The 18,649-nt window shown below is 48.6% G+C and overlaps 1 protein-coding gene across 3 annotated transcripts in view; it reads right to left on the reverse strand.

Annotated features, from left to right (window-relative positions):
- LOC134936231 (uncharacterized) overlaps positions 1-18,649 on the reverse strand; it is an 84,515-nt gene that overhangs the window by 63,683 nt on the left and 2,183 nt on the right. For all 3 annotated transcript variants that reach the window (XM_063931215.1, XM_063931217.1, XM_063931216.1), the window contains exon 2: positions 13,370-13,871. In XM_063931215.1, coding sequence (XP_063787285.1) covers positions 13,370-13,871 — 502 coding nt within the window. The remainder of the gene's footprint in view (positions 1-13,369; positions 13,872-18,649) is intronic.

Here is an 18,649-nt window from a genome sequence, read left to right on the forward strand (position 1 = left end):
TGGATCCCTTGTCCTGGAGACATAGGGGGTCATTCCGAGTTGTTCGCTCGTTGCCGATTTTCGCAACAGAGCGCTTAAGGCAAAAATGCGCATGCGCATGGTACGCAGCGCGCATGCGCATAGTATTTTATCACAAAATTTAGTAGATTTACTCACGTCCGAACGAAGAATTTTCTTCGTTGAAGTGATCGGAGTGTGATTGACAGGAAGTGGGTGTTTCTGGCCGGAAACTGACCGTTTTCTGTGAGTGTGCGGAAAAACGCAGGCGTGCCAGGATAAAACGCAAGAGTGTCTGGAGAAACGGGGGAGTGGCTGGCCGAACGCAGGGCGTGTTTGTGACGTCAAACCAGGAACAAAACGGGCTGAGCTGATCGCAGTGTAGGAGTAAGTCTCGAGCTACTCAGAAACTGCTAAGAATTATTTATTCGCAATTCTGCTAATCTTTCGTCCGCTATTCTGCTAAACTAAGATACACTCCCAGAGGGCGGCGGCTTAGCGTGTGCAATGCTGCTAAAATCTGCTAGCGAGCGAACAACTTGGAATGAGGGCCATAGTTCGGAAGTTGATGATTGTGTCGGGAGGCCATGAGGTCCACCTGAGGTAACCCCCACCTTACAATCATGTTGAAGACCTGGGGGTGTAGGCCCCACTCTCCTGGATGCTTGTCTTGACGGCTAAGATAATCCGCCTCCCAGTTGTCTACTCCGGGGGGAATGAAGACCGCCGACAAAATTATGCCGCGATTTTCTGCCCAGGACAGAATTCTTGTCGCTTCCTTTAGGGCCATCCGGCTCTTTGTTCCTCCTTGGCGGTTTCCATAAGCCGCCGCTGTGACAATGTCTGATTGAATTCTCACATGTTGATTTCGTACTAGGCTCTCTGCTTTAAGAAGCGCATTGGCTCTCGCACTGAGAACATCTCCCCTGAAACTGGTGTTTGCCCAGAACTGCGCCCCAACCTCTGAGACTTGCATCCGTCATCAAAATGATTTAATCCCAGATTCCGAACCGTTTCCCCATTGCCAGGTTTCTGTGGATTGACCACCAAGTCAACGAACTTTTAGTTTGAGACAACAGGAGGATCTTCTTGTAAAGAAAGAGATGCCTGCCTGCCCCATGTGAGATTAGGTCCATCTGGAATGTTCTTGAATGAAGTCTGCCGTACTGAATTGATTTGAAGATGCTACCATCTTCCCCAGAAGCCTTATGCAAAGGTGTAGACATACCCTTGGATTCTGCATGACCTGTTGAACCATACGACTGATGTCATGAATCTTGTCTTCTGGTAGAAAGACCTTGAGCAGAGTCGTATCCAGAACCAGACCCAAGAATTGAAGTCTTTGGGAAGGACTTAAGTTGGAATTCTTGAAATTTACCATCCAACCGTGTTGAGTTAGGACCTAATGAGTCAATCTCTTATGTCTGATCTAGATATCCGGAGACCGTACCTTGATGATCAAAAGATCATCAAGGTACGGTATTATTGTTACCCCCAAAGATCTTAACCTTGCCACAATGACTGCCATGATCTTTGTGAAAATCCTTGGAGCTGAGGAGAGACCGAACGGAAGCGCTCTGAATTGATAGTGGTCCTTCTCCACCGCAAACCTCAGATACGCTTGGTGCGGTGTCCAAATTGGAACATGCAGATACGCGTCCTTTATGTCCATCGACATCATGAATTCCTCTTGCTCCAACCCAGCTATGACAGACTGTATCGATTCCATCTTGAAGCGGTAAAATGTGAGGAATTGGTTTAAGACCTTCAGGTTTAGAATGGGTCTGACCTGGTTTGGGTACCACCTTCTTTGTGGTACCGGCACTGCCACTATGACCTCTGATAAGATCAACTTTTGGATAGCCGATTTCAATGCCCTTGCCTTTTGAGGGCACTGAGGTAGACCCGTAGTGAAGAATTGGCTGTGAGAACGTATGAGAAACTCTATTTTGTAACCCTGGGAAATAATATTGTTGACCCAGATCTCTGGAGTGGTTTCGGCCCAGGCTTCCCGAAACGCTGTCAACCGTGCGCCCACCTTGGGAGATCCAAGATGAGCTGGGAGACCATCATGCCACAGTTTTTTCAGCGGGCTTAGGGTCCTGTTTTCGGCCGGTTGGCTGGGAACGTCCCCTGCCTCTATTTCCACGAGATTGTCCTCCATAACCTCTACCTCTGGCACGAAAGGATTGAGTTCTGAACGAAGTGAAGGTTGGTCCTGAGTACCCTCGTCTGGCCGTGGATCTATGGTATGAGGTAGGCACATAGGTTGATTTCCCCGCTGTAGCCTGCGAGATCGATTTGTCCAATTCTGGACCGAATAAAGTATCTCTTAAAAAAGGTATGGCCTCTACCGCCTTTTTGGATTACAAATGCCGCTGGCACTCTATGAGCCATTAAATTGTGCCTTGACCACACTGCAGACGCGGAAATACGAGACGCTATTCTAATAGCGACTTTTGCAGCCTGGCAGAGATAAGAGGCCGATTCGCAGATATGTTGCACTACACGGGAAATCTCTACCTGTTTACCGTCTTCTGTAACCGCAGTGACTATCTGACCAGCCCAAGCCACCATAGCCTTATTAACCCAGGCACTTGCAACAAAAATGGACTTAAGTGCCGTGTCCAACTTACGGTCAAAGGCATCCTTTAATGTAGTAACATTGGGAATAGGTAAAATTGTCCTCTTGGACAATCTACCTAAAGTAGCGTCTACCACTGGTGGGCTTTCCCATTTTGTCATAACCCAAGCCTGACCCATTTGTTCCTGCAGTGTTTTGGGTATGGGGAATACTGCCGTCTGGGGCTTTTGAGACTCAAACAAATCAAAATCTTCCGGCACCTTGACTTCATCTTCCTTGAAGCCAAGGACCTGTTTCACTGCGTCAATAAGGGATTCTAATCCCTTCATATCGGAATCTTCCTCTGAAGAGAAAATATCAACAATCTCCTTCCCCGACTCCCTGCCCTGTCCTCCTCATCTACCAAGAGGCCCTCTTCTTCCTCTGACTCCTCCTGTACAACCTGAAGGGGTCTTTTAACTGACTTTCGGACAGGTTTTTCTACCTGTGTGGGGGGGGGGGTAAGTCTAATCATAAATTCCTCCATGGTTTTAGAGAATCCCGCAGCCCATTCCAAATGTTGCTTGCGAGACTCCACCATTTCTCTGGATAAATTAGCTAAGGCACTTTGCCACAAACTAGATGAACCACTGCTCCCAGCCTGTGCGTCCAGTTCTAAGCATGTGTGGCACACCCCGGTACTGCTCACACATGTGCTTTTTCTCACATCTTGTACAAACGTAAGAAAGTTTTGTGGGTTTGGTTGGTGGTTTAGTAGCCATGTTTTAAGTACACGTTCCCCCACACATACACCACAATAAGCAGTCCTGTCACTCTATTGAATTAGAAGGTGACAGACTATAGGGAGAAGGGAGCAATGAAAACTAGGAAGTGCACAGCTGTATCTGTCAAGAACCTGCAAAAATCAGTATCTATAAAATTAGAAGTACTTTGTACCAGCCTCTGGTTTACAAACCCCACACCACCGCTGTAATTGCAGGATGATTCAGGCTTGTCTGTTCCTTTCTCCTTCTCTGAAGCCTCTCTTGCTGGACCTGTCAGCAGAGCCCTTGAGATATAGGCCCTTGAGAGATGTGCTAATCTGTAAATAGAAGTGTGGAGAAATGAGTTTCCTCCCCCTGCTGTTCCCGCCCATTGCTGAGCGCGCCTGAATAAAATCTTAAATGGCCGCTGCTTCAATTTATGGAGCACATCGTGTAACAAAATACTAACTGGACTCTCCGCGTCTTCGGCAGTGTAACCTGACCAGAGACGCCGCACTACACCGCCCGCTGCTAGGTGGCGGGGGTAACTAACACTGCGTGCTGCTGGAGGACACATGGCGGGCGATGTCACTGGCTAAGCACCCCTGACGCTGCAGGGGAAGGAGGAGGAAATGCTCAATGTGCCCCTACTGTGATCAGCGGAACCTTTGTCACAAGATCTTGGTCACTGTTGCCCAGCAGAGTAACTTGAAAACTGTGGTCTCACCCACGATTGGATGGGAGTAGGTTACTGCGGTTTTTAAAACAAAATAAAATACTTAACAGGAGCCAGAGCTCCTTCATGTGATTCTTCCTCCGTAGCACAATTTTTCAAACTGGAGGAAGAGGGGTGTGAAGGAGGAGGAGTATGCTGTGCACTTCAATTATTTTACATGTATTGTGCCACCTGCGGTCTCCATTCTCAGAACCCCAAGTAACAGTAATGTGAAGTTGTACATTGATCACTTCCTTAACATACATTGAAGCCCATATTCCAAGATTGTCAATTATGCACCAAAAGTCTCCTTATCCCTAAATGGGATACGGTCGTTAGGTCGACACAGCTTAGATCGACAGTCATTAGATCGACCACTGAAGGTCAACATGCATTAGGTCAAAATGGTCAATAGGTCGACATGGTCACTGGGTCGACAGGTCAAAAGGTCAACATGAGTTTTTCACATTTTTTTTCTTAATTTTTGGGATATTTTCATACTTAACGATCCACGTGGACTACGATTGGAACGGTAACCTGTGCCGAGCGAAGCAAGGCACCTTGCCCGAAGCTCGCTCGCTCGCCATGCGAGGGGACACGGTCCACTAATTGGGGTTCCCCGTCACTTTACGAAGAAAACAACGCCAAAAACCTCATGTCGACCTTTTGACCTGTCGACCTAAGTTGTGTCTATCCAACGACCCATACCCCCCTAAATTACCAAAATTAATGTTAGTATTATATAAGCAGTCATAGATGGTTTACTTTTTTTTTTTTCAGTAGCAAGTTAAGTAACTTTTACGCATGCATTATGGTAATCATTTTTCCTAGTTAGCCTTTTACACATCATTATCTCCTTATCAAAATCCCTCTGAATGGAGCAAAGTATAGCTGCAGTCACACACATTCAGGCTCACAGTTCTCAGTATGTCATGTAATGGCAAAGTATGTGTGTTCGGGGGGGGTGGGGGGAACCTTAAAGTACACTAAAAAGGAGGAGCTCAGAGGGACATTCCAAAGCCTCTCTGCTCAGTGGATCATATAGCAAGCGGGTTTATTTTCAGGCACTGGACTCAATAGTAATATAAAATTGGTAATATTATAAACCACTAAATGTGAGGGTATCAATGTTTTAATAAATACATAACAAGGCTAACATAGAATTTTCAAGCCCTGTAAAATTTGGGCACTAATTTTGGTCAAAATAAGACACCATGGGGGAAATACAATTAGCCACAGGGTTTGCTGCACAGAAACTTAAGTGTTGTTTTTTTTTTTTATATATGTATAAAGTTGTTTAATTATATAAATTATTTTATTACAATAAAATGGATCATTTGTTATAACAATCTTCTTTTGGTGTTCAGTTCTGATATTCACTGATCCAAATTATATTTTCAGATCACTCTAAGGGCCTAATTCAAGGTTGATTGCAAAAGCAAAATCTTTCTCTAATGGGCAAAACCATGGGTGGGTCATTCCGACATGGTCGCACGCTGCACTTCTTCGCATCCGTGCGATCGGGTCGGAAATGCGCATGCGCGGCGACCGCACTGCGCAGGCGCGCCGTTGCCCAGCGCCAGCGATGCCGCGAATGAAAAAAAAACGGTTGAAGAAGCGACCACAAGAAGATTGACAGTAGGAAGGCGTTCCGGGGCATCAACTGACCGTTTTCTGGGAGTGGTGCAGCGAACCAGGCGTGACCAGGCGTTTTGAGGGCGGATGTTTGACGTCAATTCCGGGACCTGCATCGCAGTATCGATCGCACAACTCTTACCCTGGTCTTCTTTTACACAAAACATTTTTTGCATAGCAGGGCTGCACAAGAGTTCGCAGCCCTGCTATGCAGAAATACACTCCCCCATAGGCGGCGTCTAGTTGATCGCACAGGAAGAAAAAAGTTGCTACATGCGATCAACTCGGTATGACCGGTTGGGGAAGGGGGAGGTATATCATGTGCAGAGAGAGTTAGATGTGGGTGGGTTATATTGTTTCTGTGCAGGGTAAATACTGGCTTCTTTATTTTACACTGCAATTTAGATTTCAGTTTGAACACACCCCACCCAAATCTAACTCTCTCTGCACATGTTACATCTGCCCCCCTGCAGTGCACATGGTTTTGCCCATTAGAAGATTTTGCTTTTGCGATCAACCATGAATTAAGCCCTAAATACTGACAGACATTGGGTTAATAATAAGAATTTACTTACCGATAATTCTATTTCTCGGAGTCCGTAGTGGATGCTGGGGTTCCTGAAAGGACCATGGGGAATAGCGGCTCCGCAGGAGACAGGGCACAAAAAGTAAAGCTTTACGATCAGGTGGTGTGTACTGGCTCCTCCCCCTATGACCCTCCTCCAAGCCTCAGTTAGGTACTGTGCCCGGACGAGCGTACACAATAAGGAAGGATTTTGAATCCCGGGTAAGACTCATACCAGCCACACCAATCACACTGTACAACCTGTGATCTGAACCCAGTTAACAGTATGATAACAGCGGAGCCTCTGAAAAGATGGCTCACAACAATAATAACCCGATTTTTGTAACTATGTACAAGTATTGCAGACAATCCGCACTTGGGATGGGCGCCCAGCATCCACTACGGACTCCGAGAAATAGAATTATCGGTAAGTAAATTCTTATTTTCTCTATCGTCCTAGTGGATGCTGGGGTTCCTGAAAGGACCATGGGGATAATACCAAAGCTCCCAAACGGGCGGGAGAGTGCGGATGACTCTGCAGCACCGAATGAGAGAACTCCAGGTCCTCCTTAGCCAGGGTATCAAATTTGTAGGATTTTACAAACGTGTTTGCCCCTGACTAAATAACCGCTCGGCAAAGTTGTAAAGCCGAGACCCCTCGGGCAGCCGCCCAAGATGAGCCCACCTTCCTTGTGGAATGGGCATTTACATATTTTGGCTGTGGCAGGCCTGCCACAGAATGTGCAAGCTGAATTGTATTACACATCCAACTAGCAATAGTCTGCTTAGAAGCAAGAGCACCCAGTTTGTTGGGTGCATACAGGATAACAGCAAGTCAGTTTTCCTGACTCCAGCCGTCCTGGAACATATTTTCAGGGCCCTGACAACATCTAGCAACTTGGAGTCCTCCAAGTCCCTAGTAGGTGCAAGGCACCACAATAAGCTGGTTCAGGTGAAACACTGACACCACCTTAGGGAGAGAACTGGGGACGAGTCCGCAGCTCTGCCCTGTCCGAATGGACAAACAGATATGGGCTTTTTTGAGAAAAAACCACCAATTTGACACTCGCCTGGTCCAGGCCAGGGCCAAGAGCATGGTCACTTTTCATGTGAGATGCTTCAAATCCACAGATTTGACTGGTTTTAAACCAATGTGATTTGAGGAATCCCAGAACTACGTTGAGATCCCACAGTGCCACTGGAGGCACAAAAGGGGGTTGTATATGCAATACTCCCTTGACAAACTTCTGGACTTCAGGAACTGAAGCCAATTCTTTCTGGAAGAAAATCGACAGGGCCGAAATTTGAACCTTAATGGACCCCAATTTGAGGCCCTTAGACACTCCTGTTTGCAGGAAATGCAGGAAACGACCGAGTTGAAATTTCTTTGTGGGGCCTTCCTGGCCTCACACCACGCAACATATTTTCGCCACATGTGGTGATAATGTTGTGCGGTCACCTCCTTTCTGGCTTTGACCAGGGTAGGAATGACCTCTTCCGGAATGCCTTTTTCCCTTAGGATCCGGCGTTCCACCGCCATGCCGACAAACGCAGCTGCGGTAAGTCTTGGAACAGACATGGTACTTGCTGAAGCAAGTCCCTTCTTAGCGGCAGAGGCCATAAGACCTCTGTAAGCATCTCTTGAAGTTCCGGGTACCAAGTCCTTCTTGGCCAATCCGGAGCCATGAGTATAGTTCTTACTCCTCTACGTCTTATAATTCTCAGCACCTTAGGTATGAGAAGCAGAGGAGGGAACACATACACCGACTGGTACACCCACGGTGTTACCAGAACGTCCACAGCTATTGCCTGAGGGTCTCTTGACCTGGCGCAATACCTGTCCCGTTTTTTGCTCAGACGGGACGCCATCATGTCCACCTTTGGTATTTCCCAACGGTTTACAATCATGTGGAAAAAACTTCCCGATGAAGTTTCCACTCTCCCGGGTGGAGGTCGTGCCTGCTGAGGAAGTCTGCTTCCCAGTTTCCATTCCCGGGATGAAACACTGCTGACAGTGCTATCACATGATTTTCCGCCCAGCGAAAAGTCCTTGCAGTTTTTGCCATTGCCCTCCTGCTTCTTGTGTCGCCCTGTCTGTTTACGTGGGCGACTGCCGTGATGTTTTTCCCACTGGATCAATACCGGCTGACCTTGAAGCAGAGGTCTTGCTAAGCTTAGAGCATTATAAATTTACCCTTAGCTCCAGTATATTTATGTGGAGAAAAGTCTCCAGACTTGATCACACTCCCTGGAAATTTTTTCCTTGTGTGACTGCTCCCCAGCCTCTCGGGCTGGGCTCCGTGGTCACCAGCATCCAATCCTGAATGCCGAATCTGCGGCCCTCTAGAAGATGAGCACTCTATAACCACCACAGGAGAGACACCCTTGTCCTTGGATATAGGGTTATCCGCTGATGCATCTGAAGATGCGATCCGGACCATTTGTCCAGCAGATCCCACTGAAAAGTTCTTGCGTGAAATCTGCCGAATGGAATTGCTTCGTAGGAAGCCACCATTTTTACCAGGACCCTTGTGCAATGATGCACTGTTTTTAGGAGGTTCCTGACTAGCTCGGATAACTCCCTGGCTTTCTCTTCCGGGAGAAACACCTTTTTCTGGACTGTGTCCAGAATCATCCCTAGGCACAGCAGACGTGTCGTCGGGATCAGCTGCGATTTTGGAATATTTAGAATCCACCCGTGCTGTTGTAGCAGTATCCGAGATAGTGCTACTCCGACCTCCAACTGTTCCCTGGACTATGCCCTTATCAGGAGATCGTCCAAGTAAGGGATAATTAAGACGCCTTTTCTTCGAAGAAGAATCATCATTTCGGCCATTACCTTGGTAAAGACCCGGGGTGCCGTGGACAATCCAAACGGCAGCGTCTGAAACTGATAGTGACAGTTCTGCACCACGAACCTGAGGTACCCTTAGTGAGAAGGGCAAATTTGGGACATAGAGGTAAGCATCCCTGATGTCCCGGGACACTATATAGTCCCCTTCTTCCTGGTTCGTTATCACTGCTCTGAGTGACTCCATCTTGATTTGAACCTTTGTAAGTGTTCAAAAATTTTTTAGAATAAGTCTCACCTAGCCTTCTGGCTTCAGTACCACAATATAGTGTGGAATAATACCCCTTTTCTTGTAGTAGGAGGGGTAATTTAATTATCACCTGCTGGGAATACAGCTTGTGAATTTTTTCCCATACTGCCTCCTTGTCGGAGGGAGACCTTGGTAAAGCAGACTTCAGGAGCCTGCGAAGGGGAAACGTCTCGACATTCCAATCTGTACCCCTGGGATACTACTTGTAGGATCCAGGGGTCCTGTACAGTCTCAGCGCCATGCTGAGAACTTGTCAGAAGCGGTGGAACGCTTCTGTTCCTGGGAATGGGCTGCCTGCTGCAGTCTTCTTCCCTTTCCTCTATCCCTGGGCAGATATGATCTTATAGGGACGAAAGGACTGAGGCTGAAAAGACGGTGTCTTTTTCTGCAGAGATGTGACTTAGGGTAAAAACGGTGGATTTTCCAGCAGTTGCCGTGGCCACCAGGTCCGATGGACCGACCCCAAATAACTCCTCTTCCTTTATACGGCAATACACCTTTGTGCCGTTTGGAATCTGCATCACCTGACCACTGTCGTGTCCATAACATCTTCTGGCAGATATGGACATCGCATTTACTCTTGATGCCAGAGTGCAAATATCCCTCTGTGCATCTCGCATATATAGAAATGCATCCTTTAAATGCTCTATAGTCAATAAAATACTGTCCCTGTCAAGGGTATCAATATTTTTAGTCAGGGAATCCGACCAAGCCACCCCAGCTCTGCACATCCAGGCTGAGGCGATCGCTGGTCGCAGTATAACACCAGTATGTGTGTATATACTTTTTATGATATTTTCCAGCCTCCTGTCAGCTGGTCCTTGAGGACGGCCCTATCTATAGACGGTACCGCCACTTGTTTTGATAAGCGTGTGAGCGCCTTATCCACCCTAAGGGGTGTTTCCCAACGCGCCCTAACTTCTGGCGGGAAAGGGTATACCGCCCATATTTTCTATCGGGGGGAACCCACGCATCATCACACACTTCATTTAATTTATCTGATTCAGGAAAAACTACGGTAGTTTTTTCACATCCCACATAATACCCTCTTTTGTGGTACTTGTAGTATCAGAAATATGTAACACCTCCTTCATTGCCTTTAACGTGTGGCCCTAATAAGGAATACGTTTGTTTATTCACCGTCGACACTGGATTCAGTGTCCCTGTCTGTGTCTGTGTCGACCGACTAAAGTAAACGGGCGTTTTAAAACCCCTGACGGTGTTTTTGAGACGTCTGGACCGGTACTAATTGTTTGTCGGCCGTCTCATGTCGTCAACCGACCTTGCAGCGTGTTGACATTATCACGTAATTCCCTAAATAAGCCATCCATTCCGGTGTCGACTCCCTAGAGAGTGACATCACCATTACAGGCAATTGCTCCGCCTCCTCACCAACATCGTCCTCATACATGTCGACACACACGTACCGACACACAGCACACACACAGGGAATGCGCTGATAGAGGACAGGACCCACTAGCCCTTTGGAGAGACAGAGGGAGAGTTTGCCAGCACACACCAAAAACGCTATAATTATATAGGGACAACCTTATATAAGTGTTTTCCCTTATAGCATCTTTTTTATATATTTCTAACGCCAAATTAGTGCCCCCCCTCTCTGTTTTAACCCTGTTTCTGTAGTGCAGTGCAGGGGAGAGCCTGGGAGCCTTCCCTCCAGCCTTTCTGTGAGGGAAAATGGCGCTGTGTGCTGAGGAGATAGGCCCCGCCCCTTTTTCGGCGGCCTCGTCTCCCGCTCTTAACGGATTCTGGCAGGGGTTAAATATCTCCATATAGCCTCCGGAGGCTATATGTGAGGTATTTTTAGCCAAAATAGGTTTTCATTTGCCTCCCAGGGCGCCCCCCTCCCAGCGCCCTGCACCCTCAGTGACTGCCGTGTGAAGTGTGCTGAGAGGAAAATGGCGCACAGCTGCAGTGCTGTGCGCTACCTTTAGAAGACTGAGGAGTCTTCTGCCGCCGATTCTGGACCTCTTCTTACTTCAGCATCTGCAAGGGGGCCGGCGGCAAGGCTCCGGTGACCATCCAGGCTGTACCTGTGATCGTCCCTCTGGAGCTGATGTCCAGTAGCCAAGAAGCCAATCCATCCTGCACGCAGGTGAGTTCACTTCTTCTCCCCTAAGTCCCTCGTTGCAGTGATCCTGTTGCCAGCAGGACTCACTGTAAAATAAAAAACCTAAGCTAAACTTTTCTAAGCAGCTCTTTAGGAGAGCCACCTAGATTGCACCCTTCTCGGCCGGGCACAAAAATCTAACTGAGGCTTGGAGGAGGGTCATAGGGGGAGGAGCCAGTACACACCACCTGATCGTAAAGCTTTACTTTTTGTGCCCTGTCTCCTGCGGAGCCGCTATTCCCCATGGTCCTTTCAGGAACCCCAGCATCCACTAGGACGATAGAGAAAAGTGAATGTCCAAGGCGCATGTACATCTAATTGAGGGTGCGTACATTATATATCATGTCAGCCACTCACATTCCCATGGTAGTGACATGACTTGGGGTGTTATTCATATCCCATAGCCACTGCTATAGTATGCGCAAAGTACCGATTATCGTTACTTTGCACATGCACAGGCTTTGCGATGTCCTGCGATGAAGGTAGCAGGACGGCAGGGCAGAAGGTAAGAATCAGAGAGTGCTGCAGCCAGTGGGAAGCAAAGAGCTGACCGAAGCTTCCAACGTATCGGCAGGTGGCCTTGGCCACTGGTAACATACCCCCTCTCCCTAAACCACCAGGTGTCAGGCATTAGGCCCACGGGGCCTCAGGCCTCCAGCGCATGTTAGGCAGGCAGAGGGCCTGTTCCACGTATAAATGACTCTGGGCATTAGGCCAAAGTCACTTTATGTGCCCTAAGGTATGCAGGCAATAGCCTGAGCCCACGGGTGTCTTAACAGAGGAGGAGGCACGTGTCCAACCTCGCCCGTTGAGGCCCCTGCTCTGCAACCGGCGTCCATCAGCGTAATAGCGTCTGAGCACTAGAGGGTGCACAGACTCTACTGCGCATGGGCAAATCAGTGGGGAAAAGGTGCAGCGGATATTTTCCCAGAGATTTTCTTAATGCGCATGCGCAAACCTGCGGAAAAAATGCCCGCAGCGTCATTTACCGGAGATTTTAGGAGAGATGCTGCCGCTGGCGGGGGACTCTGGAGAGGTATTTCAAAAATGGGTGCAGGGTGTACGGTGTGGACCGCCCTGAACCCCGGGGGCCCGTGTGCACCACACACACTGCACCCATTATAGATAGGCCACTGCCTGAGCCCCTGTTGAGTGGCTGGGCATTAGGCCCAGTCCACTCTTTAGTATCAGATAGGTAAGGGGGTCCCTACTGTGTGGCATAATGGGTATAAAGGGCACTACTATGTGGTGGTGTACAAGGGGCACTACAATATGCACTAAGGGGCCATGCTGTGTGGGCATAATGTGCACTACTATGTGGGGATGTACAAGTGGGCACAATGTGCACTAAGGGGCCATACTGTATGGGCATACTGTGCAATAAGAGGCCATACCGTGTAGTGGTGGTGTATAAGGGGAACTACTGTGTGGGCATAATGTGATTCAGTACTATTATGTGGCCATGGCCTAACACTGTTATACCCCTTTCATATTACCAATGCTGATCCCACCGGGAATTGGAAACGGGTCCTTCCCGAGTGGGATCCGGCATTTGGACCCTAACTGCAGGCTTCCCGACCCGGCAATTTGCCGGATCGGTTGCCATAGTGGCGGGGGGCGGGGCCAGCAGCAGGGGTGGAGGTGGCGCTGGGAGATGAGTGCATCTCCGCGCAGCCTCTCCCTATGTAGTGAACGGGTCACATCGACCCGGGAACCCGTTCACGCTGCCACTGACCCGGTATTCAACCGGGAATAATACTGCTTTATTCCCAGGTCGAATTACTGGGTCAGGCGACCCGGGTATTTGACCATGGCCCATTCGCACCGCATACCAACCTCCCGGGTCGATACCGGGCTATTTGTGCGGTGTGAAAGGGGTATAATAAATTAATTTCACTAACCTTTAAATAATGCAGACACAGCACTTATCTCCTCTTGGCAAAAGTCAACCAAAAAGCAATGTGGGTTCCAGTCGGCGTTCCATTCTTTGAAAATGCGCAAGGCCTCCTGTATGCATGCCGCTGTTTCCTGCTGGACTACAAAGACTCCGACGATCACATAGCTTAGGTTTGTCCTGACACAAATGAAAAATAGCGGCAGCGCGCGGCCCATCGACCTGTGAGCAGCGTCTAACAGCGTCATCTGATTTCCATACGTTTTCAATAAGCTCTGCTGCCATTCCGTTTGGTAACACAGCAGAGACGTAGGCTTATCCGGGAATTGGTCCTCAGTTGTATTTGAACGACAAAATATCTTCAGCCGCGGCTGTTGTTGTTGCCATTGCTGGAACAGGTTCACAACATGCCCCAGGTCTAAGCTGGAGTTTCGGCTTTCAGATACGAGGTGCGTCATGTCTTTTCTTGTGGGTAAAGTCTTCCTGTATGCCTTCAAGGGTGTCACAGCCTGGCAGGTAAACATACTATTAAAACTTATCATATCATGATCAATATAGAATTGTCTATACTAGGGGTAGGCAACCTGTGGCACTCCAGTTGCCGTGGAACTACACATCCCAGTATGTCCTGTCATAATTGATCTGTTAGGCATACCTCCCAACTGGACCGATTTTAGCGGGGGCAGTCACGTTTTTGGGCCCTGTCCTGCTGTTCCACCCGTGGGTTGCTTTGTCCCGCAGGGGGTTGGGGGTGGGGGCAGTTGAAGTGCTGGCCATGCCTCCAGTGACAAAAAAAACAGGGGCGTGGCTTGCAAGTGCGGCACTTCCTGCGAGGCTGTGCCTCCGGCACACAGGGGTCCCAAAAACCTGATTATGGTTAGGTCATGGTACAACTGTAGCAGGGCGGTCTGAGATCTGTAGTCCCACAGCAGCTAGAGTTCAACTGGTTGAACACTTCTGGGCTACACTATATAGTAGGTATGGCAATCGACAGTCAATGGTCACAAAGCCTATGGCAAGTGTATTTGTCATTGATAGTGCAGATCCATTGCTGCACTATCAATGGTAGTCACCCGATATTGACGGAACATCGGCAGCGCCGGTCAATGGTGAGGTCTGCGAATGTGCAGACCCCAACCATCGATGGTTCCCTACCAAGGTTTTAAAGCTATTGGTACAGCCATCGATGGCCACCACTACTATATATAGCATGGTCAGTGGTGCAAGTAGAAATATTTTCTTAGGGTACTGAGTGCCGAAAAATGGCCATGGGCGTGTTGTGAGGGGGCGTGGCCACATGCTGCTATTGGGAGTGGCTACATGACACTAGTGGCGTGGCCACACGACACAGCCCCTTTTTTGAGGGGAATCTGCAGGCAAGGCTAAAAATATATAGTAATGCCTCCAGTATAATAGAAATAATAGGATTTTAATACCTACCGGTAAATCCTTTTCTCTTAGTCCGTAGAGGATGCTGGGGATGCTTCAAGAACCATGGGGTATAGACGGGATCCGCAGGAGACCATGGGCACACTATAACACTTTGAATGGGTGTGAACTGGCTGCTGCCTCTATGCCCCTCCTCCAGACTCCAGTTATAGGAACTGTGCCCTGGGAGACGGACATTTCGAGGAAAATGATTTATTTAATTATTTTAAACTAAGGTGAGATACATACCAGCTCACACCACCAACATGCCGTACAACATTGCATTCAACAACAACGCATGCAACGGCATGACCAACAGCAGTCACAGATTTGACTGAACTCAACGCAACATGAGCGTAACTATAACCAAACTACAGATACAGCCCGCACTGGGACGGGCGCCCAGCATCCTCTACGGACTAAGAGAAAAAGATTTACCGGTAGGTATTAAAATCCTATTTTCTCATACGTCCTAGAGGATGCTGGGGATGCTTCAAGAACCATGGGGTTTATACAAAAGCTCTAGAACGGGCGGGAGAGTGCGGATGACTCTGCAGCACCGATTGACCAAACATGAGGTCCTCCTCAGCCAGGGTATCAAACTTGTAAAACTTCGCAAAGGCGTTTGATCCCGACCAAGTAGCAGCTCGGCAAAGTTGTAACGCCGAGACTCCCCGGGCAGCCGCCCAGGATGAGCCCACCTTTCTGGTAGAATGGGCTTTCACCGATTTCGGTAACGGCAATCCTGCCGTAGAATGAGCCTGCTGAATCGTATTACAGATCCAGCGCACAATAGTCTGCTTATAAGCAGGAGCCCCAATCTTGTTGGGAGCCCACAGGACAAACAGAACCTGTTTTCCTAATCTGCGCCATTTTGGCGACATAGATTTTCAAAGCTCTGACCACATCGAGAGACTTTGACTCCGCCAAGGCCTCAGTAACCAATAGGGGCTTTTGTGAGACAAAGCCGCCAATTCAGACACTCGCCTTGCTGACGCCAAGGCCAACAACATGACCAGTTTCCAAGTAAGGAATTTTAACTCTACCTTTCGCAAAGGTTCAAACCAATGTGATTGCAAAAATTGCAACACCACATTGGATCCCACGGTGCCACAGGAGGCACAAATGGAGGTTGGATGTGCAGTACGTCTTTTACGAAGGTCTGAACTTCTGAAGAGAAGCCAATTCTTTCTGAAAAAAGATTGACAAGGCCGAAATCTGTACTTTAATAGAGACTAACTTTAGGCCCGCATCCACACCTGCTTGTAGGATATGGAGCAAACGCCCAGGTGAAATTCTTCCGTAGGAGCCTTCTTGGATTCACACCAAGACACATACTTTCTCCAAATACAGTGGTAATGCTTTTGCCGTTACTTCTTTTCTAGCCTGAAGAAGTGTGGAATGACTTCACTGGGAATACCCTTTCGGGCTAGAATTTGATGTTCAACCGCCACGCCGTCAAACGCAGCCGCGGTAAGTCCTGAAACACGCACGGCCCCTGTTGTAACAGGTCCTCCCGAAAAGGAAGAGGCCAGGGATCTTCTATGAGCAACTCCTGAAGATCTGGATACCAGCCCTTTTTGGCCAATCCGGAACAAAGAGGTTCGCCTGAACCCTTGTTCTTCCTATAAGTTTTATCACCTTTGCAATGAGTGGAAGTGGAGGGAACACATATACCGACGGAAACACCCACAGTGTCACTAGGGCGTCCACCGCTACCGCTTGAGGGTCCCTTGACCTGGAACAATATCTCTGTAGTTTCTTGTTGAGGCGGGACGCCATCATGTCTACTTGAGGAACTCCCCAACAACTTGTCACTTCTGCAAAGACCTCTTTATGAAGACCCCACTCTCCTGGATGGAGATCGTGTCTGCTGAGGAAGTCTGCTTCCCAGTTGTCCACTCCTGGAATGAAGACTGCTGACAGAGCGCTGGCATGTCTTTCCGCCCAGCGAAGATCTTCGTGGCCTCGGTCATCGCCGCTCTGCTCCTTGTTTCGCCTTGGCGGTTTATGTACGCCACTGCTGTCACGTTGTCTGACTGAATCAAGACAGGCAGACCTCGAAGAAGATGTTCTGCTTGCAGGATGCCGTTGTAAATGGCTCTTAATTCCAGAACGTTTATGTGTAGACAAGCTTCCTGGCTCGACCACTTTCCCTGAAAGTTTCTTCCCTGTGTGACTGCTCCCCAGCCTCGGAGGCTTGCATCTGTGGTCACCAGGATCCAATCCTGAATACAGAATCTGCGTCCCTCCAGAAGGTGAGAACTGTGCAGCCACCACAGAAGGGAGATTCTGGTCCTGGGAGATAGAATTATCTTCCGATGGATCTCCAGGTGAGACCCAGACCACTGGTCCAACAGGTTCCACTGAAACACCCTGGCATGGAACCTGCCATACGGAATGGCCTCGTAGGCCGCCACCATCTTCCCCCGCAACCGAGTGCATTGAAGAACTGACACATTTGCTGGTTTCAGAATCTGTTTTACCATGTACTGTATTTCCAGAGCTTTTTCCACTGGAAGAAAAACTCTCTGCAATTCTGTGTCCAGAATCGTACCCAGGAACGACAGCCGTGTCGTTGGATCCAACTGTGATTTTGGCAAATTTAGGAGCCACCCGTGTTGTTGCAGAATCGTCAGTGAAAGGGCAACATTCTTCAACAATTGCTCCTTGGACCTCGCCTTTATGAGGAGATCGTCCAAGTACGGGATAATTGTGATTCCCTGCTTGCGCAGGAGAACCATCATTTCCGCCATTACTTTGGTGAAAATCCTCGGAGCCGTGGACAGACCAAACGGCAACATCTGAAATTGGTAATAACAATCCTGTACCGCAAATCTCAGGTAAGCCTGATGCGGAGGATATATGGGGACATGCAAGTAGGCATCCTTTATGTCGACCGATACCATAAACCACCCCCCCCCCATCCCTACCAGACTGGAGATCACTGCACGGAGAGATTCCATCTTAGGTTCAGAATCGGTCTGACTGAGCCATCCGGCTTCGGGACCACGAACAGGCTCGAATAAAAACCTTACCCCTGTTGTGACGGGAGCACCGTGACAATTACTTGATTTTGACACAACTTTAGTATCGCAGCGCTTACTATTTCACTTTCTAGAAGAGAAGCTGGCAAGGCCGATTTGAAAAATCGGTGAGGGGGCACATCTTGAAACTCTTGAAACTCTAACTTGTACCCTTGGGTTACTATGTCTACTATCCAAGGATCCAGGTCTGAGTGCACCCAGACCCTAGACCTGACTGAAGAGTTGGCGACGCGCCCCCACCGATGCAGACTCCCGCAGAGGAGCCCCAGCGTCATGCGGTGGATTTGGTAGAAGCCGGAGAGGACTTCTGCTCTTGGGAACTTGCCACAGCCTGTGACATTGTTCCCCTTCCTCTCCCCCTCGCAGCAAGGAAGGAGGACCCACGTCCTTTTTTGAATTTATTGGGCCGAAAGGACTGCATCTGATATTGAGGCGATTTCTTCTGCTGTGCAGGAACATAAAGTAAAAATGAAGACTTACCCGCGGTGGCCGTAAACACCAGGTCAGTGAGGCAATCACCAAACAAGACCTTACCGTTAAACGGTAGAGACTCCATCGCCTTCTTAGAGTCAGCATCAGCATTCCATTGATGAATCCACAATGCTCTCCTTGCTGAGACTGCCATGGCATTGGCCCTTGATCCCAAAAGGCCAGTATCCCTTACAGCTTCTTTTAAATATGCTGCAGCGTCCCTGATGTGACCCAAAGTCAAAAGCACACTATCCCTGTCTAGGGTATCTACCTCAGATGACAAGTTATCTGCCCACTTTTCAATAGCGCTACTCACCCATGCCGAAGCAACGGCAGGCCTG

The sequence above is a fragment of the Pseudophryne corroboree genome, chromosome 6 (genome assembly GCF_028390025.1).
Source record: "Pseudophryne corroboree isolate aPseCor3 chromosome 6, aPseCor3.hap2, whole genome shotgun sequence".
NCBI lineage: Eukaryota > Metazoa > Chordata > Amphibia > Anura > Myobatrachidae > Pseudophryne > Pseudophryne corroboree.